The following is a 22,094-nucleotide window of genomic DNA, read 5'->3' on the forward strand; positions in this document are numbered from 1 at the left end:
ATATATAATTCTTGGAAGTTCTATATGTGAATTGGATTATACACATAGAACTTTAGTTTCTGCTCAATAAAAAGCTTCTTTTCATCTCACCAATAGATGTCCTATTGAAGTTCTAGTGATATAAGAATAATGTTTAAAAATTGGTTCATATATATTGAACTTCCAAGAATTTGAGTAGTGTGGTTGTCAATAATGGGTAGAATTGGTGAATGTTACACATGTGTAAAGTGATCTCTTAAACCAGCCTATGACGTTCGTCAGCCCTGTAAATGCCGAGACTTCCATATTCTTTTTCATCTTTGATGAGATGTCCTAAAATAATATGAAAATAACTCCTGTAATTGGAGATAATCCAGATTTTGTGAAAAAGTATTTGGACACACTCAAAATGTTGTAAATAAATTATCTGGTCAAATTATAAGCTGAAATAATAAAAATAAAAATGATATTTTCTGGCGTTTCTCATGTATGTGATTATAATCCTGGATTCGGGCCTCACATACTGATGTAAGAGCTTCTGCTCAATAAAAAGTTTAATTTTCAGGCAGTTGAAGTTTGTGCTCTCCGTTACCTTAAAGCTATGGTACTTCAGATGGAAGAAGACCAGCTGGAAGACCTCCCATCACAAGGATAACGGATTAAACAGATCCGAGGATCTATGAGAAGGAAAAAGAATAAGAAGAGGCAGTACATCATAAACCTACTTTGTTCCTTTATTAAAATTTTAACAAATAAATATAAAGTATAAAATATTTAGTAGAGAAAATGATTACAACAAAATGAAGTATATTTTTAAAAAAAATGGCTTACTCTGGTCTCAACATCCAAAGGTCCGAGTTCCGGAGTAGGTAGATATTTTTTCCGGGATATAAGTATTTCAAAATATTGTAATAATTTCCTTTATTTAAAATTCGTTTGTGAAGTGTTTGGCATTTTGAATCATCGCTTCATTCGCAGATGAATATATAAAATTTATAAATATTAACCGTGCTTAAAAATATCTTCCTACAATGGAAATCAATATCACTTTTATGATTAAAAGAAAATCAAAGAACATGCACTGAAATTATTTTAGAGAAACATTGCATGTATAGTAGTATTCTGGAAGGAATGATATAAAATAATGTAGGAAGAGGATAGTTTTTTAAAATAACTAATGTAAACTGTAAATTGAATTTCTTTGTGGTCCCGTGGTCAGTCTTCTCTCGAGCCAGGGATTCTAGGCTCACCTAGAAGCCCACTCTACCATAATTTGATTTAGATTTTAAACACTTTAAGCGCTAGGAGGTATGTATAAGTAAGGCTATTTGTTACTGGGAGGCCGTAACATTTTAAGAAAATTAAAACAAAACTATTTTTTTGTAAATACAGTAATACCGCGCCTAGCGCCACCGCTATTTACGCTGTTTCGCTATAATGCTGTTTTAATAGTGCGGTTTCTTATATTTATTACGGTATAGTATACGGCTGTCGACTTCCAATGAGTTTATACCGTTTTGATCGTGTGTTAAGTGTGTGCATTCCCAATAAATTTATAAATGTACTACAATACAGTTTTGTCTGAAATCTTTGTATGAAATTGAGATATTAGTGTATATAATAAGAACATATCCATAATAAAATATAATATCTCTTTAAAAAAATTGGTTTGATGTAAAGATTTTTACATAGACAATGTTTTCTCTAAGGCAATTTGAGTGTAGGTACCTAACTTTCTTATAATAGTCGATTGTATTAATTATATCACAATAGTAATGGTTAACCCTAGATTACAGGATATTTGGAAAAATTACGACAGACATTCAAGCTGTGGGGAGCACCGAGGCAACACATGTAAAGAATGTAATGTCAACTAGTACGTATCTTAGTTTTTTACCAATATTTTTTGTTTGTATTTTTTATGAAGTTCTAAAAAAAACATGTTGCACTTGTTATTAAAAGTTTTTAGTAAACATTTTTGGTAAAATGTAAGTTTTTCTTATAGTCATATATTCTTCGATAGTTCCGTATTGAGGTACATTGAAACAAGTCCCGTGGTCTAGGGTTGAATAAATAGAATGTGTAACTTATATTTAAAATGAGTATCTTTAAAACCGCAACCATAAATACAACCCATCTGACCTTATATAAAATAAAAAACAAATACAAGTTATAGTTAGCATAAACACTACAGACTATTTACGTAATGGAAAGTCATAAAAATACTGATTGATTTGTTCCGGAAAATATGTTTATTCAATTGTGTTGCAAGGGGGAACAAATCCGCCGAAGGATTTCTCGAGATGTCTTGCGACCGCCATGCATAGCCTGTCGTTGTTTGGTCCCGCTACTACCTGGATCCCGAGTGGGACTCCTTCATCATTTAAACCCAGCGGAACCTGGAAAAACAACACAATTCCATAAAACATACAAAATTATTGAAACACGTTTCCGTTTTTCATTTTCTTACTACCTGAACTAACCATCACGCCCCTTCAGAGAGAATAGAACTCCACACTACTCTGCTTTTGTATACAATCTTCATTCACGTATCTCCTAACACATATCTGCCGATTATTCTAACTGTTGACCTGACCACGTTCAAATATTCAAAATACTTAATCAAGACAAGTTTCCCTTCGCCTCATAAATTTGTTTTACTATTCTTTCTTCACTTGTTTTTTTAATTTTATCGATAATGCTCATCTCAACCTAGCATTCTTTTTTATATCACCATGTGAACACCTATCATACATCATTTTGCTCCCTTACTCCATACTCCACCCTGTCCACCTCCATAGTGTAATGATCAGCACGCTCGGCTACCGTTCTGGAGGTCCCAGGTTCGATTCCCAGGGGGGTTAAATAAATATTAGTGTTTTTTTCACTTTATTATTTATTCAATACTACCCTGGACTAGTACCTGAAGCAGAGGGCTGATCACCTTCATGTGTTTACGATCAAGATAACACTGCGTTTGCCCTATGCACCATTGGGGTGCGGATTAGGGTTAGAGAGACTCCATACTCAGATAATATCTTCTACAGGTTTGTTCTATCAACTTGATCGTACGCCTTCTGCAAATCCACAAAAGTCTTTGGTTTTCTGCCAAAAACAATTTTTTTATCCATAACTTATTGTAAAATAATATACTGACCTGCGTGGCGGGTAAACGGAGAGCGTTGAAAATTCCCCAATATCCAAAGTTATACGGCCTAAAGAAGCACGTGAAGTGGTATGGAGCGGGGTGGGTTGTGCTGTGGAACAGTAGAACTCCGTTGGGGCCGAGAGTATCCTGTTTAACAAAATATTTTTATAACGGTTTGATTTCACAAATTCTACAAAGTAAGCAGATTCCGACCTGTCTTAAAAGAAAAGTGTATGAATCCTGCATACTGCCAGTGAACACATATCGCTCACTCCTTTCTAGAACGTCATAAATAAAAAAACTTGATTTTTCAGGAGAACGTTTTTAAAGTTTAAAAATATAATACAATGTATTAAAAATACATATCAAGCCACTTACTGATCTTTTTACTGTGCAACAGATCTTTTTAGGTTAAACCTGAAGATTTTTTCACTATTTGAAAAATGTTAAGTATATTTAAAAAGATAATTAAACAATACCTTTTATTCAAAATGCAAAAACAACACTTTCTGCCCTGTAGCGGGTAAATATTAAGTTAAAAATATGCCGCTTTTGCTGGGATATAGTACATTTTCGAAAGATACGGAAGAGGCCTGTATCCAGCAGTAGAAGACAGGGGGCTCACAAAGAAGAAGACGATTTCATAATTTAAACAAGTTTAATTAACTGTCCCGTTCCGAAGGGGGTATCAATTTCTTTACTAGCGCTCCACAGTTTAATTATCGGTGGTACATCGCCAAGTTTGCACGTGTGTGTGTTGTGTTCCCAAAACCCAAACGTTATTTGGCAAATACAGAGTGTTTTTTCTCGTTGCTAAGAAAAATTATAAATTATTCAAATTATCTATTAACATTTCTTGGTGCATCGCATTTTTACATTTATTTTATAAAAATCTGCCTTTTTACACTGTAATTAAATTGTCATAATTTTAATATTTATAAACTTTACCCTAACAATGAGTGGAAAACAATTGACAGATGATATGATTGAGCAACTTCTGAACGATACGGACACTGATGTATCTTTAAGTGATGATGAAAGCGATTTAGGGTTAGAAAATAAAGATGATGTTTCCGACACAGATAACTATATAATCGAAGAACTTTCAGCGTGGAGTCCGTAGATATAGAAGACAACTGTAGAAATGAAGAAGAAAATTTGTTCACTTCCAAATCAGGCTACAGATGGACAGATATTCCTCCACCTTCTTCAAAAACCCATTCCCACAACATAATAAGATCAACATCTGGTATAGCTGGACCACTAGCAGCTGCAAAGAGTATGAAAGAAATGTTTTTTTCTTTTATTACTCCTACCATGATGACTGAGATAATACGTTGTACCAACAAATATTGTGAAGAACGAGGTATTACGGGAAACGCAATAACAGAAAGCGAAATACAAGCTTTTATGGGATTTTTATTAGCATCTGGCAAAAATAGAGGTAGAAAACAACACATTAGTGAGCTTTGGAAAACCAACAGAGTATTTAAACAGTTCTTTTATGCAGCGGCAATGCCTCGTGACCGGTTCCAGTTTATTTATAGCAAAATTCGGTTTGATAACAAAGCTACGAGAAATGAAAGGATGGCTCTGTCTGGCCATAAACATGAGGCAATAAAATTATTTTTTGAACAGTTTGTGGAAAATTGCACGATAAATTATTCACCTGGATCCCACTTATCAATAGATGAGCGCCTAGCTGTCTTTAGGGGAAATTGCCCATTTAAGGTGTATATAAAAAGTAAGCCAGGGAGGTATGGAATAAAAATATGGGTGGCGGCAGAAGCCGATAGTGGATATATTTGTAATGCACAGATTTACACGGGCAAAATTAACGATGTACGGGAGGTGAATCAAGGTCATAGAGTTGTGATGGAGATGGCCACACCGTATTTTGGCAGTGGACGAGGAATTACAGTCGACAATTTTTTCACATCTGTGGCCTTAGCACAATCATTGATGGCGGAAGGACTTTCTCTCACGGGGACAATGAGAAGCAACAAAAGAGAAATACCTGTAGCATTTCAGAAATCTCCTTCACGAGAGTTATTTTCCTCACTGTTTGGGTTTTCGAATAATATGACCCTGGTATCGTATGTTCCTAAAATTAAAACTGCTGTAAATCTTCTAACGACAGAGTTTTATAACAAAAGCGTCGACGTTGGATATAAGAAAAAATCGGAAATAATTTTGCATTACAACAAAACTAAAGGTGGAGTTGATTTGGGAGATAAAATAACGAGAGAATATTCATGCGCCCGGTCTACAAGGAGATGGCCACTTAGAATTTTTTTTGAAATCCTTGATATGGCGGCATTGAATTCTTATTTTCTTTGGCTTAAAAAAAATCCAGAATGGAAACAAAATGACAGAAGTAAGAGAAGAAAATTTATTCAACAATTGGCCATGGAGCTCGTGACAGATAACGCAAGAAAACGAAGCAGATTAAAATCAAATGATAAGCTCCATCAAAAGGCATTTAGCTTATTTGCAGATGAAATGGGGGAAGAATTCCCCTTAGATAAACCATGTACTTCAGCTTTCAATCCACCTACACAACGAGGTCGCTGTAATTTCTGCCCCCGCAAATCTGACAAAAAAAAACAAAATAAAGTGTGTTGTTTGTGACGAATTTATATGTTTAATACATAAACACGAGGTAAAAAAGTTTTACTGTCCAAACTGTTCATTCAACGTTATGTGATTTTTTATATTGTTTTTTAATGTCTGAATTTTGTAAACATTCTTTGTTTTCTTCCCATAATATAATGACAAATTATAAGCACGCTGTGTAGTATGCTTCACTCTCTCTCCTCACCCCCCCCCCGCACGCATCGTTCCGGCCAACATCCGGCCGAAGCGCTCCAGTGATGATTGAACTTCGGTTGGAATTGGATGCAATTACCGCAGAGAACTTCTTCGCAACTATGTTTTTTCGAAAATTATTATGTTTATTGCAGAAAAATCAAATTATTATGGATAAAATAGAATAACAATAGTATGATAAACATTTTGGCATAAGTAGAATTTGTAAAAAAACTGTATTTATAGCATTTTACTTGGGGTATTGCCAGTACCCCCTTCGGAACCTACGGATTATTTTTTTTTCCTCCGGACCGGAAAGGTTAAACAAAACGATATTTGAGTCTTCTTCTTCTCTAGCCTTCTTTCCATTACTGTATATTGGCCTCTTCCGTATCCTTCCATTCCCTTTGGTCTGTTGCTGTTTGCAGCCAGTTTCTACTCCCCACAGCGGCTATATCATCGGACCACCTTTCTTGGCGTATTCTGACGCCTCTCGATTCTCCCAAGGGCTCCAACTCAACATTTTTGGGGTCCGCCTAGTGGGGTCCTTTCTTGCAACATTTCCTGCCCATTGCACTTGAGTCTTGTCACGCAATCCGTGATATCCGCTATTTTGGTTCTGTTCCTGATTTATTCAATTTTTATAAAAACATGCTTTATCCCTTAAGGTGAAGACTGACCGGAGCATTTCGTCGTAACGTAACATGTTACGATGTGAGCATTCAGGCGGTCAGTACACCGAATCGAGCGCTCCATCCATAGTTTCAGATGCTCGGTGATGCTCGCCGCGAGCGATGTTACGACGAAATGCTCCGGTCAGTCTCCACCTTTAGGCTTCAACCAAGCACGGATCTTTCCATGGATCGCTGTGTGCATGATTATAAATGTTTAGATAAGGAAAGATACGTGGTAATTGTTCCCATTTTTTTCATTCAATGCTTACCACGTTAAATGCCCATACTAAAATTTGTCAATTTTGAAATACATAAGAATTTTTTTTTCGGTAATTCACGTACAATTTTAATTTTTATTTAGTTAATTTAATTTTTTATATGTATTTAGTTATTTTATTTATTGTTTCGGCATTAACTTTGTGGTAAGACATGTTACAATAATTAAAGAAAACACTTCGTTTTTTACCACTTGAGTTTTTTTCAATTTTTCCTTTGTTTTCAAACTCCGTTCCTTGACTAACCCCTTCCCCTTACTTTCCCCTCTCCTTATTTATAGAAAAATTTTATATTTTATATTTTAGTTATTATACAGACCTGAATGATGGAAGTTTAACTTCTGAAACATGTAGTCTATAATAAAACTCAAGTGGTAAAAAACGAAGTGTTTTCTTTAATTACTGTATTTAGTTAATTTCATTTTTTGATTTGACGAAGGGTTCCATAGTTAAAGCATTTTGAATACAGCTCTTGATTGAGGTCACTGGTGCTTTCCATGGCGCTTCAGTCCAGCACAAGGAAGGACAACGGTGCCCTCCATGGCGTTTAACGTGTTAAATGTATAGTGAAGAATTATCTAAAATCTGAACTGAGTATTTATAACATTTATCGAGATATAAATGTTATTACAAGCAATGTGTACTAGTTACACATCACCGGAAAGGAATGGTTAAAGGGTGTCCTGGAATCATTGATATTGATTTTATAATAATATTCCTATACATATATGGACAATACCAACCACCAATTCCTTTTTGAGTTTCTCTGTCATCGGCATAGCCCAGTCTTCTTTCTCCTGTGGGAAAATTTGTTCATCGATAAGCGCAAAAATGGCTGCCAAACTGTATGTACTCTTGCCAAATATCTGAAAAGAAAACAGTATATAAAAATATAGAATAGTTTTTATTTATACAGATATCTATATCTCAGACAAAAGTGTGGCAAAACCATGTATGATAGATGTTCGAATGGTGAAATAAGAAAAGAATGCTAGGCTGAGATAAGCATTATCGATAAAACCAAGAAAGGTGTGTTGAGATGGTTTCGGCATGTGAATCGAATGAGTGAAGAAAGAATGTTAAAACAAATTTATGAGGCGAATGTAGTTGGAAAAAGGAGCAGAGAAAGATCGAGAAAAACTCGGGAGGATGTATTAAATTAATACCGTACTGGAGGTCTCTGGTTCGATTCCCAGGGGGGGTCAAATAAATATAAGTGATTCTTTCACTCTTATTTTTATTTATTCAATATTACCTTGGACACCTTTCCTTCACGAGTTAACAATCAAGATAACAATGCGTTTATATGATGCAGTGCCCTATGCACCATTGGTGTGCGGATAAGGGTTTGAATGAAATGAAATTATGGAATAGGTAGATGATTTGGGAAATATATTTTCTAGGGATGGAAAGATTGGTAAAGATTGAGAGTGAATACTCAGAAGCAGGTCAAATACTTGAAAGCTGTCAGGTCAGGAGTCGGAATATGAAGCGAATATGTTGGAAAAGGGAGCAGAGGAAGATCGGGGAAAACTTGGCATGATTAGGTTTGTCGGGTCAGGAGTCGGAATATTTGGCGGGTGTGTGCGAGGAGATAAATTTATTAAAAGGTTTACAAAGACAGAGTGGTTTAGAGTTCTATTCTCTCTACCTACCTCTACGGAGTGAAATTAGGTAAGCTTGTTAGTTTTTAGGTATAAATTTTGTCCGCCTCCGTGGTGTAATGGTCAGCGTGTTTAGCTACCGTGCTGGAGGTCCTGGGTTCGATTCCCAAGGGGGGGGAAATAAAAATTTGTGATTTTACACTAAATATTTATTTAATATTACCCTGGACTGGTTCCTGAAGCGCAAGAGTGATCACCTTGCCTTCATGTAAGTAATGATCAAGATAGCACTGCGTCAATTCGATGCAGTGCCCTATGCACCATTGGGTGGGGATAAGGCTTATAAGTATAATAAATTTTAGGTTAAACTTGGATATATCAAAACTAGAATAATGTTTTAGGATTATGTTTCATGAACTATATCGCTCACTCCTTTCAAGAACGTCATAAAAAAACTTGATTTTTCAGGAGACCGTTTTTAAAGTTTAAAAATATAATACAATGCTTGAAAAATAAATATCAAGCCACTTTTTGAACATCTTACTGTGCAACAGATCTTTTAAAGTAAAACTTGAAGGTTTTTTCTCAATTTGAAAAATATTAAGTATATTTAAAAAAAAATTAAACAATACCTTTTCTTCAAAATGCAAAAACAACACTTTCTGCCCTGTAGCGGGTAAATATTAAGTTAAAAATATGTCTCTTTTGCTGGGATATAGTATATTTTCTGGGCATTCCGAAAACATGCACAGCTGAAAATTGACGATTTTTGATTTATGACGTTCTTGAAAGGAGTGAGCGATATATGTACCTTTTTGACCAATTCAATGATGCCGTTGACGTGGTAGGTCTGGTTTCCGAGCAATAGAGAAAAGTCTGCTGGTTCTCTGCTCATCCAATACCTCCACAGCCTAAACATGTACTTGAAACCTTCAAACTCTACTTTCACTGGGGGAGAGTCCACTGCCACGGTCTCGTTCAGATTCTCCACAACTCTGAAATCATATTTACAGATTTTTTGATGTTAATTGTAACATTATATGTATATATTTTTATTTTTTTTTATTTTGGTTAACAACAGCAACATATGTAAAACAAAACAATTAAAAGACATACATTAACCCTTATAGTGCTGAGCTTATTTTCACATATTTTACATAAATTGCTAATTGCTTTTCAGCATCACTACTTGACGAATTTGACATTTTGTATGTAGAAATAAAAAAATTTACTTAAAAAAATACAAAAATCAATGTTAAATTCACAGCAAAATAATTTTAAATGGTTATTTATAAATTTTATTAACTTATTAAAAATGTTATACATGCGCGCGCGCTAAGACATGTCCGTACAGGTCGATACCTAAATCAAAATCTTTCAATCTTTCAATCTTTCAAACTTTAAAGCTAAATTGTTCGAAACCTTATAAACCTAAAAAGGTAATTCTATTCCCTGTCCTTTCCTTTTCTTCTTTTCCTATCACTGCCATCTCCTTTTCTCTTTATCCCATCCTTGTCTCATGTCTCTTCCTGTATATAGACCTCTCTTATGCATAGTTGTGAAGAACTGTAATTGGTACTCATGATTTTATTTTTTGTATTCTGATGTATCATATATTGTAACTGTTGTTCTTCCTTCCAATAAAATAAAATAAAATAAATAAAAAATTTAAAAAATTGCGCAATAGTCGGTATTCCGACGCTCCACACTTTATACGCATTAACAGAGAGTCCATCTATCGACCGTTCACACTCTAAGGGTTAACAAGCCAATTAAAGTTAACCAAAGAAACATAAAGATTAGTACACAATATTTAGTGTAGATCTAGCAAATGAATGAATGTGTGTGCGTGTGATGTTAATTCTAGTGTGTGTGTGATGTTGATTCTAGTAGGGACATACATACAATGCTGAGAAGCATAGTTTTTGAAGATCCTGAGAGGACAATATCCTCACCATTCGACTTTTCAACACAGATTTTCCGCAACTGAAAATGTCAACTTGGCTAAAACATGAGTTGTACACACTAGCCATTTGAAATATAGGTGAACGCCGCGCATAATTAGTTCCAAGGACAGGTATGCTGAATAAAGATTGTGACATGTGACGGGTAAGGGTAGCTGGGTACATTATACGTTATTTCGGAATACATAAAATCAGATAAATTAATGTGACCTTAAGAAAGGAAAAGGCTTCCCGCCCCATGGAAAAAGTATAAATTCTCTGCTAATTTATAAATAAATGTATTATATGGCTCCAGAGTATCAAAAAAATATGCATTCCAGACAAATTAGCTTACAGACATCTCACGCTTCGATCAGCTACAACAACTATCATAGGTAAAGTGATCTTTACCAACAAAAAAAAAACAAAAAACGCATTTATTTGCAGAATCATTTCCTTTTCTCAAATTAAATCATAGTGAAGAGCCCGTGTAGGAGTATTTTACAATAATGGCAATTTATAAATTATCCAAAATTTTACTAGTACTACCATCACGTTGTTTACTGATGGAACGCCACACTCTTCTGTCCTGACACTCCTAGCACATCCATGCATCTAATTACATATTTTCTTCTTCTTCAAAGCCTTATTCCCACCCCAATTGTGCATAGGGCACTGCATCATATAAACGCAGTGTTATCTTCATCGTCAACACATGATGGAAAGGTGATCAGCCCTCCGCTTCAGGTACCAGTCCAGGGTAATATTGAATAAATATTAGAGTGAAAAAACCACTGTCCTCGTTCTGTTCTCCCGTTTACATTTGCCAAATATGTATACTTTTTAAGTCATTCCCTCATTTTTCTATTCCCTCCATATGTACATACCACCTTAAAGAATTTTTCACAGCCTTTTCAATTATTCTTAGTCCAGCCTTACATTCCTTTCTAATATCTAATTATTATCATATTATTTTTTGACATCTCATCAAAGATGAAGAAGAACATGGAAGTCTGGGCATTTACGGGGCTGACGACCGTCATAGGATGGTTTAAGTGACCACTTTACACATGTGTAACGTTCACCAATTCTACCCATTATTGACAACTACACTACTCAAATTCTTGGAAGTTCTATATATATAAACCAATTTTTGAAACATTATTCTTGTATCACTAGAACTTCACTAGAGACATCTATTGGTGAGATGAAAAGAAGCTTTTTATTGAGCAGAAACTCTTTTATTAGTATGTGAGGTCTGAATCCTGGATTAATAAAAATCTAATTATTATTATTATAATGAAAGTAATCTCACTTTGTCATAGCTTTCTTCAAGTCAGGATGCACAGAACTGCAGCGGTTGTCTCCGGTATGAGTGACATAAAAGTATTTCAACTTCTTCAGGTCTACGGGGGCATCGAGGTTCAGGGTCTTGGAATGTTCCGCAGTCAGAAGCTTCATTATCGGCAGCAAGTCTTCGCTGTGCTTCACAACCGTTCCGCAGGACACCATAGTATTCTTTTCCCTCCCAGTGCGGAGTGTGCCACCTGAAATAATAAAACAAGTTTATACTTCAGAAATGAGGATATAGAGGTCTTCTTCTTCTTCTTTCCATCTTCGCTCCCTAGGTGGAACATATGGCCAACACGAGACGTCTGCAAGTACTCTATCACGCGCCATCTCCTTGACTTCCTCCCAGGTCAGTTTGGCATCTCGAAGTGCTGAGTATAGTTGGTGAATGGTCGTCAGCGGCCTTCCGGGGCACCGGAATCCTCGAGGTGGGAAGAAGAGACATGAGGGGTTGATGCTCTCAGGTGGCATTCTAAGGACAGGTTTATTTGGAGGGAGTCAATTATATCTTGCAGGGCTCCGATCGATGTTTCTATTAGAACTGCATCGTCCGCATATTCTAAATCGCATAATTTCTGAGCTGGACTCACTGCAATTCCTCGATCCGGTGAGATGGACATTCGTAGGATGAAGTCGAACATAATGATGAAGAGAAACGGGGCTAGTACACAGCCTTGCTTCACCCCAGTAGAGACATAGAGGTACACACCTGGAAACACATTAAGAGACCGAAAAGGAACACGGAAATTTGGAAAACATACAGTAGGAAAATGTATATAGGATATATTCATATAAGGAAGACAGCAAAGACGATTCTGGAATGCCCTATAGAATGCAAGGAAATAGACTGGCCCATATTGCTCTTCAAGAGAGCCCATAAGGAAGAAGGAAGAAAACCCCTAAACTATGGCGTTACCGCTGACAGTCCATGTCACAAGAGATGGATAACGGAACAGACAGATCCGAGGATCTATAAGAAGGAAGAAGAAGAATGTATTTCCAGACGTCTCAAAAATAGAAAAGAAAAGGAAATATCAATACAAAATTTCAATCTACGATTTAATAGTTAAAATAATAGAAATAACGTACCTCTCATGTTGGTTGTTTCTGCGGTAGGGTTGTGCCCAAATAATCCACAGTAGAAAGCCGGCATTCTGGTCGAACCGCCAATATCTGAGCCTGTTAGAATAAGAAAACTATGCACATAATTTCTATGCTTTATGTACTAACATAAAAGATACATTCTCCCTAACGTAGGCATGATCAAGTATTTCAAATTCTTAATATAGTCATGTCTAGAGTCCGAATAATCGGCGGGTAAGTATGTGTTTAGTCCGCCTCCGTAGTATAATGGTCAGCATGCTCGGCTACCGTTCTGGAGGTCTTGGGTTCAATTCCCAGGGGGGGGTCAAATAAATATAAGTGATTTTTTCACTCTTTTATTTATTCAATATTACCCTGGACTAGTACCTGAAGCGGAGTGCTGATCACTTTTCTTTCATGTGTAAACGATCAAGATAACATTTCGTTTATATGACGCAGTGCCCTATTCACCATTGGTATGCGGATAAGGGTCTCATATTATTATTATGTATGAGGAGATGCATGAATGTGGAAGAATTGTAAAGTAGTGATATGATTGATAATCCTGAAATTATCCGGAGCATTGGTCAAAATTGTTTGCAAAGACAATGCAGTGTGGCATTCTATTCTCTCTGCCTATCCCTGCGGAAAGCAGGACACAGGATGCTAGTTGGATGCACAGAATGTGGTAAGGAATACTTACAAATGCCAATGGGTGATGCCACAGCAGAGACAAGAGCTCCTTCCCCCCCGGATGAGCCTCCCACAGTTCTTCCCGTATTGTAGGGATTGTTCGTCTGCCCAAACAGCATGTTACGTGTTTCTTGCCTGAAAATTATTTTAACACACTAAAGGCGGGTGTTTTTTACGCTTGCGGACTGCTGGCAACGGGATTTGATAATTGTGTACATATAGTTTAGACCTTAAAGAAGAGATTGGTACATAATATTCACATAAAAACAATCAATAATTCCTTATATTTTGAATTTGAAATGAGGCGGGCGCAGAAAGTAAAAATACCCTTTCTGTCCTTAAGCATCAATCGACCCAACGGGTAGAAATACCTCTCCTATCCTTAGTGTGTTAGTATTAAAATATATGGTGTATTCTCCCATTAAAAAATGTAATTGCTCCATCTGAACATAGGTGACATCCATTGATTAATATTTATTTCTTAAAGTAATGCAATATGGGTGTTCAATGATGGGTGAAATGTTGAACAAACAGACATATTTGTCATTTTCGTTCCGATTCCCATACTTTCAACATCTCGCATACAATGGTCCATTTACAGATTAAACAACCATGGTGACAACGCGCAAACATTGCCATTGACAATTGTGTCGCCTACTTTCAAAATCTGCCAGATCTAATTTTATAAGATTTTAAAATAAATACTCTATCGGAATGACAATTGTGGGTTTTATTGTTTAAAATATTTATTACGTGAAAACCCAGCTAAAAAATACTTAAAGACAGCGTTGTATTCTAATTTCCGCGATATTCATGGAACTTGCCTTCTGACCCATATCGGCTAATCAGAGAGTGGGGATAAGTCAAAATTTTTGATGATGTCATTATCGGTTTGTGTCTCGTGTTTTTTTTTAAGACTGAATAATTTTAAAAAAAAAAGGGAAATTTCTCTATTTCATAATATTTTTTCGAAAGATAGACAAATATTTTAAACATAAATGTTACCCGGAGAATTTTGCGTTTTTTTGGAAAATTAACTTACATGGATCTGGCCGATTTTAAAAGTAGGCGACACAATTGACAATTGCTAACCTTATGGCACAAAAAGGAGAAGTAATTCGATTTTTAATGGCGATGTCAAAGAATTTTGTCAATAAATTAAAGTGTGAATATTTATTCAAAATAAGCAATTATGGAAATTTATTCTAATTTGGTTACGAGCACTTCAGTAATAGGTTTAATCACCTCGATGTTAATCTTTGTAGGCACATGATTAAAACTCAATTATGTGATATTTTCAATAATGTTCCTGTTACTGCTAACGGTACTGGAACACTTTTCATTAGGAAGACGGAAACGCGCAAATGAAGACAATCTTTTATTTATTAAAAATTACAAAGTTATAAATGTGAAAATAACAGAATTACACCAATCTATCGAAAATTACAAAACACAAGGGGCGAGAAGAACAAAGCGACACCAATATAAAAACAGAGCGAGCGCGGCGTATACACGTTTTGAATATTATTTAATCTGAGCACACTGAAATTAGTCCGCCACCCCTTATATATGATTTTAAAGGAGTTACATGTGGTGGGGACAATATTATAAACAAAATTAAAGTCGATGAACTGCGTCTCTTTGTTCTTCTCGCGTACATTTATTAATACTATTTTAATACATAAATTATTCTGAAAAATACACAGATTTTGACCGAAACAGTTCCTTTACACGCCAACTGTTAAATATGAAGGCTCGATATTTATGTATATTTTTTTATAAACTTGTTCGGGAGTGAATTTCTGCGGACAAAACTGTATTATTTTTTGACATCTCATCAAAGATGAAGAAGAATATGGAAGTCTGGGCATTTACGGGGCTGACAAAAAAACAGTAAAACAAACTTAGGAGGCAAATGTGGTTGGTAATAGAAGTAAAGGAAAACTTGGCATGATCAGGTACATCAAATACTTGAAAGTGGTTGGGTTAGAGGTCGAAATAATTACCGAGTATGTACGAGGCAGTGGCGTGCCTAGGGTATACCAGTAAGGCAAGCCCATTATTTTTCACATTCGTTAATACATGATGTACCTATAATTTATTAACCTCATATTATTCCCAGTATAGTAAGCACCCAGAAAGTATTATAAATATAAACAATGTATTGTAATCATTATAAAAATATGCTAACATGTAACTTTTGTAAGGTATAGCCATCACCTTGAAATAAAGAAATTGTTCACTATAATAAAATATCTTCCTCAGATATTAACCATAACCAATAAGAACCATCACCATATAATGGCATGCATAGAGTTTAATAATCATGTAAGCGTGCCATAATTTAAAAATAGTCATACATTAATTACATATTTTTAATCATTTGGTCTAGATTTAGTCATTTTTATTTGGAGTTGTTAGGCAAGCCGGGCTTTTGGGCTTCTAGGGAAGTACCGCCACTGGTACGAGGACACGCATGAACGTGGAAGAGACAAAGAATATTTGCAAAGCGGAGTAGTGAGACGTTCTATTCTCTCTGCCTCCCTTGTGGGGAAGCGACGTGATGGTTAGTTCGTTAATAATTTTATATCATAGTCATAAGCTATAAGCAAGCAAAACCAAAAATTTTTTTCTTGAATAATTTTTTGGTTTTGGTAACATGGGTTTTCTGTAAATACTAATGAATATTTACCATTTATTTATTTCTGGAACATTGGAGACCGCCACGATAATGGCTCCAGCCTCCCGCATGATGCGCACAGCTTCCGCATCCTCGTCCGCCGTCATCCCTTTCCTGGCGACCAGTCCCAGAGTGTGCCCCAAACCTTGCACAGCATAACTTTCTTTGGCAGTGAATGGTACTCCTAAAATTACCAATAAATTATTTAAACACTATTTAGAAAGTATTCTTCAATTTAAAGTGAAATAGACTAAAATTTAAAATTAAGAAAGTTGGATACATTACTCTGTAGTTTATTAGTTAGTGTGTTTGATTAGTCAATCATACTTTTTATTTTGAAAATGGTATTGAAATACTACATTCTAATAAAAAAATAAACTCATTGCATAATTTAGAGATTTTGGAAATTAAAAAAGCGATAAAACAAAAAATTAATATTATTAATAATCAATTGGATTTAAGTAACAGTCTTATTTTTGATATTTTTCCAATTTCTGTTCCTAGAAGAAAAAAATCCGAACAGTAGGTTTTTGTGTGTGTGCTGCACTTTACGTATGCACAGCTTCATACTGTTTTTGGGCGATTCCATTCGTAGCTCATAAGTTGTCATTTGGAGTTGACATATTCGCTAAGCAATGCACAATAAAAACAACATTTAGGAGTTTTTAGGGCAGAAAATGTTGTTATTGCATTTTGAAGAAAAGGTATTGTATAATTATTTTTTTAAATATACTAAAAAAATTTCAAATGGAGAAAAAACCTTCAGGTTTTACCTAAAAAGATCTGTTACACAATAAAAAGTTAAATAAGTGGCTTGATATTTATTTTTTAAAACATGGTGTTATATTTTTAAACTTTAAAAACGGTCTCCTGAAAAATCGAGTTTTTTTTATTTTTGACGTCCTTGAAAGGAGTGAGCGATATATAAAAATGAATGATTTAAAATCCGGAAAAAATTGAATTCATAGATAATCGCCTAAATTTAGTTAATGGCTCTCCTGAGAGCTGCCACCAAGCTTGCCCCTTTTACAAGGCACCAGGTTCCCCCGCATAGGATGTCCACTGCTGACAATTCATCAGCAGTTCTCATTTAAACATCTGGACGAGGAGCTGACTTGGGAGGATGCAAAGGAACTGATAGCCGACAGAATTTGGATGCAGTTTGTGGACTGACATCAAATATGACTGATGCAAAATCGCAAGTGATTGATTATTTAGCATATGGTTTATCAATCCTAGCACCTTACAAGGGCCCAGAGCAGCCGTGTACTGAGTTTTCAGAATAGGTGTCTGCGGAGAATTTTAGGCGTGCGGTGGTTTGACTTTGTGAGGAATGAAGAGATAAGAGATGTGACCAAGATTTGCTGCGTAGAACGCAGCAAATCTTGGTCACAACTGTCGCCAAGAAAAGGCGATTCAGTTGGCTTGGCCATGTACTCCCGAGAGCCTTAATAAAGCTTGCCTCTATTACAAGGCATCAGGTTCGCGCCGCCCAGGACGACTACTGCTGACAATTCATCGGCAGTTCTCGTCAGAACTTCGGGAAGCGGATCTGACTTGGGAGGATGCAAGGGAGCTGGCAGCCGACAGAAAAGCCTGGAGACAGTTTGTGGACTCCATATGCTCCACCTAGGGAGCGGTATGGTTTAATATTATCAATCACATTTTGTTTACTCAGTTTTACGATGCTGTTGAATTCTTTATTGCATATTTGATTTGTAATGTTATAAGTAGCTATATCATTTGAGGTTATGCAATAAATATTATCTTTACTGCTTTAAAAATATATGATTACTTAAGTAAATTTGTCTAGATTGAAAAAGAGATAATGGTAATAAAAACAAATTTATCAGTATCAAAGATAAGATCTGTTGTGATTTAAATTGTCAAGCACCTGTATGTTTGAATGGCCCCCTGACATGATACACTTTAAGGAGAGAAAAACAGCCCACATATCGCTCACTCCTTTCAACAGTGTCATTTATAAAAAAAACTTGATTTTTCAGATCATTTTTAAAGTTTAAGAATATAATAAAATGTATTAAAAATTAATATAAAGCCACTTATTGAACTTTTTACTGTGCAACAGATCTTTTTAGGTAAAACTTGAAGGTTTTTACTCCATTTGAAAATTATTTAGTGTATTTAAAAAAATAATTAAACAATACCTTTTCTTCAAAATGCAAAAACAACACTTTCTGCCCTGTAGCGGGTAAATATTAAGTTAAAAATATGCCACTTTTGCTGGAATATAGTACATTTTCTGGGCATTCTGAAAACTTGCACAACTGAAAATTGACGATTTTTGATATTTGACGTTGTTGAAAGGAGTGAGCGATATATGGACACCTTTATTTTAAGATATTTAATTTACTATGTTTCGCATAACTAACGTAGTGCACAACGAACTTTCTGTTTGTCTATTACGCGACTCACGCAACAAACCTCGTTTTATAGAACTGACTTGGAATTGGAAGTAGAAGAGGAGGATTGAAGAACACCAAGAAGAGCTGATAATCAAAGAGCTCCAAGCGCTTCTAGTCTAGCAACATTTCAATTAAATTTTCAATTTCAATTTATTTATTTTCAATTAACATATACATTACAAACTAAAAAATTTAAAGCGTATACATTAAATACATACAAAAGTCGAAAATATGCAAGAACTATTGCTAAAGGTGTAGAAGAATCCCGCTTCGGAAAACTCTTTCAGACACCTTTTAATATCCTTATTATTTTGTCATTTGTCAGAACTCAGCTCAAATGTGTAAAGCATTTCATTTTTTTACACTAAGCAAAAATTTGATTCAGTACCATTCTTTTGTTTTTGGACATTTAATAAAAAAATATATAAGTCATAATTTTTACTGTTTTTCAAACTATTTTGCCACTGCAAGACAATATTTTGATTCCGAAGAAACAGTATAATTTGTGAATATTAATTAAGTTTGCAGAATTTTAGCTGAATCGGCAATATGAAGGGCACTGTTATTTAGTCGGCTTTGAACTGATAATAAAGGCACATGCCCGAAGATGCTAATTTCGTTTTTCTAGGTTACTATGTCATATTTCATCAGTATGTGTTATTTAAGCCATTGTACAACTGCATTACAGCATGAATGTCAAGAAGAGGCTATATTTCAATTTCAATTTTTTTTTTTTAATTAACATATACATTACAAACTAAAAAATTTAAAGCGCATACATTAAATACATACAAAAATCGAAAATATGCAACAACTATTGCTAAAGGTGTACAAGAATCCCGCTTCGGAAAACTCCTTCAGACACATGGAACAGATCAATATTCAATGAGATATTGTTCAACATATTGGTAGCTCTTCCTACAGGCATAACCATCAGCAGGTTGGTCCTGTGTATAGGAATGTGAAACAATCTATGTCGACGCTGTCTTAGGTAACTATCGGGAACATACAGACCAATGTTCCGGATAATTTCAGGATTATCGATCATACCGCGCAACAATCGATAAAAATGCGTAATCAAACACACATTCCTTCTAGTCTCTAAACTATTGTAGCCAAACAAGCTACATGATGAAGCTTCATCTGACAGCAAGGAGGAGCAATCAAATCAACCAATCTCAACTGCTGCCATCGAGGACATCCAGCTCAAGTGGGCAGAGGTTCAGGAGTTTACCAACACTCACTATCCAAACTCAGCTGAGGCCAACGGGATCAACCATCTCAACAATGACACCCTTGCCAGCTATTTCCTGCAGGTGTTGAAGAGGGAGAAACGGACAATCTTGGAAAGGTTTTTCAAGAAGCCAGCAGCCAAGAAGCAAAGGACGGAACAAGAGGGTTTGACGCTACAAGCCTCGGTAGACTTTCATAAATTTGTCTAACTAAAAAAAAAACCTTTGAATCTTTTTTATTTCATGTTTTAATTTTTAAATCAAACGCAGATTTTTTTGAGTCTACTAAGTTGTATTTTGGTCACAATAGACCTAATATCGTTGCAGTGACATAAGGGATGCAAGATCAATTGACCCAAAAAAAAATTGTATTTTATTAAAAAAAACACATAAGAATTAATATTGTGACAATTTTTTCACCTAGTTATGGCATTTTCAAACAAATCTTTTTTAAGTTGCAATACCGTATTTTATGCTACAGAAAAATCATTTTTTTTAAAATATGTATTGTTATGAGAAAACGCGTTTTACATAACGAATTTGCTCCTGGAATGAATTAAGTATGGCATCACTGTATAAAGACTTGATAATAGAACATAGGGAATCGATCATTATTAGTTCATAATTATCACTAATTAACAGTACCGAGGATTAGACAATTTCGTGCATTAACAAGAAATATTGTATAATTGTACAATTTTGTAATAACAGGTTTCTTGTTTAGTGCGCTATATTAAATTTATTTTTCATTTTGATATAACATACAACATTTTGAGTGTGTCCAAATACTTGTTCACAAAATCTGGATTATCTCCAATTACAGGAGTTTTTTCATATTATTTTTTGACATCTCATCAAAGATGAAGAAGAATATGATATAACATAATTTGTTTCGCGGCAAACAACCTGATCTGGCTTGACAGCGGAGTTCTTTTTTAAAAAAATCCTTAATCAAATATTTTTCCAACTAATTTGACTGCAGGTAGGATCACAATTTTCTTTTTTACACTTTAATGTATTAATATATTATTAGATTAAAACCAATATTTTTAGCTTTTCCACTTTATTTTTATTTGACCAGCGACCGGGTTTCGTCATTACTGACATCATCAGACCAGTCTGATGATGTCGGTAACGACGAAACCCGGTCGCTGGTCAAATAAAAATAAAGTGGAAAAGCTAAAAATATTGGTTTTAATCTAATAATATATTAAAAATGCAATTCCATCACGAAGTGTCGGTGGATAATATAAATCTTTAATGTATTCTATGTTACCCTGGACTGGCAACTGAATTGTGCGACCGAATACCTTGCATTATTTAATGCAGTGCCCTATACACCTTTGAATGAAGATAAGGGACAAAGAGGAAGAAGTTTAATATTTAGTGCTCACCCAAGAATGGCTTCTTTTTAAAATCCTCTTCAGAAAGACCACCATCTATTTGTCTGTCTATTTCTTTAGCTTCTTTAATGGCTGCATCGTATCTTTCATCAGTTACAGCATTTATTATTGGGTTTACCTAAATAAAATATTTTTGAAATATATTGGCCTGATAATTCAAGATAAGAATATCAGCTGTTGAAAGAGGGGTAATATTGCTAATAAATTTAAAATATAAACATACTTGTTTTATTCTCTCGATACAAATCTTAAGAAGATCTTCCGATTTCAAATGTTTCTTTCGTATTTTTAATGCGAGTGATGTGGCGCTTTCGAGTAGAATTTTGGTTTGATCATCTAGTGGTGGAATAATTTCCTTTTTAGGCTCCCAATATAACGAAGCCAAGAAGTCAATCAAGAAGTCGACTTGAACTCGTACCCAAATTAATATTTGGATTAATATCTGACAAAACTCACTCATTTTGAATGTTCTGAAATGGAAATTATTCATGAAATTTATTCCATTTATCTACGTAACAAACACAGCGTTTATGAATTATAATTCAAAAAGAGATAAGCATTAAAATTATAATACGTACCAGATTTATTATTTTCCGCAATCAGAAGTTAAATCACGGGGAACCGGTTTAGATTTTCGATAGAAAACAAAAAAGTTCAGAAGCGACGTAAAATTAAAGTTCATGTCACCATAGACTAACGCAACAAGTAGAAATACGGAAACTGAACATGACACAAGACATTTTTTTTAGAATAGCAACTTATTTTTTATGGGCTATGGAAGAGAAATATCTGGCAG

At 35.0% G+C, this 22,094-nt stretch overlaps 1 protein-coding gene across 1 annotated transcript; it reads right to left on the reverse strand.

Moving 5' to 3' along the window:
• Nucleotides 1–688: 688 nt before the first annotated feature.
• LOC148309287 (fatty-acid amide hydrolase 2) lies at nt 689–22,007 on the reverse strand. Its single transcript, XM_088260365.1, has 11 exons — nt 21,877–22,007; nt 21,522–21,768; nt 21,290–21,416; nt 16,250–16,421; nt 13,568–13,692; nt 12,871–12,960; nt 11,747–11,978; nt 9,300–9,483; nt 7,628–7,750; nt 3,137–3,274; nt 689–2,378 (listed from the first exon to the last, which is right to left on the reverse strand). The coding sequence occupies exons 2-11, from the start codon at nt 21,756–21,758 to the stop codon at nt 2,232–2,234; spliced, it is 1,575 nt and encodes a 524-aa protein (XP_088116491.1). The 5' UTR covers nt 21,759–21,768; nt 21,877–22,007; the 3' UTR covers nt 689–2,231.
• Between the last annotated feature and the right edge of the window lie 87 nt (nt 22,008–22,094).

Source organism: Brachycentrus maculatus, unplaced genomic scaffold (genome assembly GCF_059751285.1).
Source record: "Brachycentrus maculatus isolate JH-2025_06_01 unplaced genomic scaffold, ASM5975128v1 h1tg000134l, whole genome shotgun sequence".
Taxonomy (NCBI): Eukaryota; Metazoa; Arthropoda; class Insecta; order Trichoptera; family Brachycentridae; genus Brachycentrus; species Brachycentrus maculatus.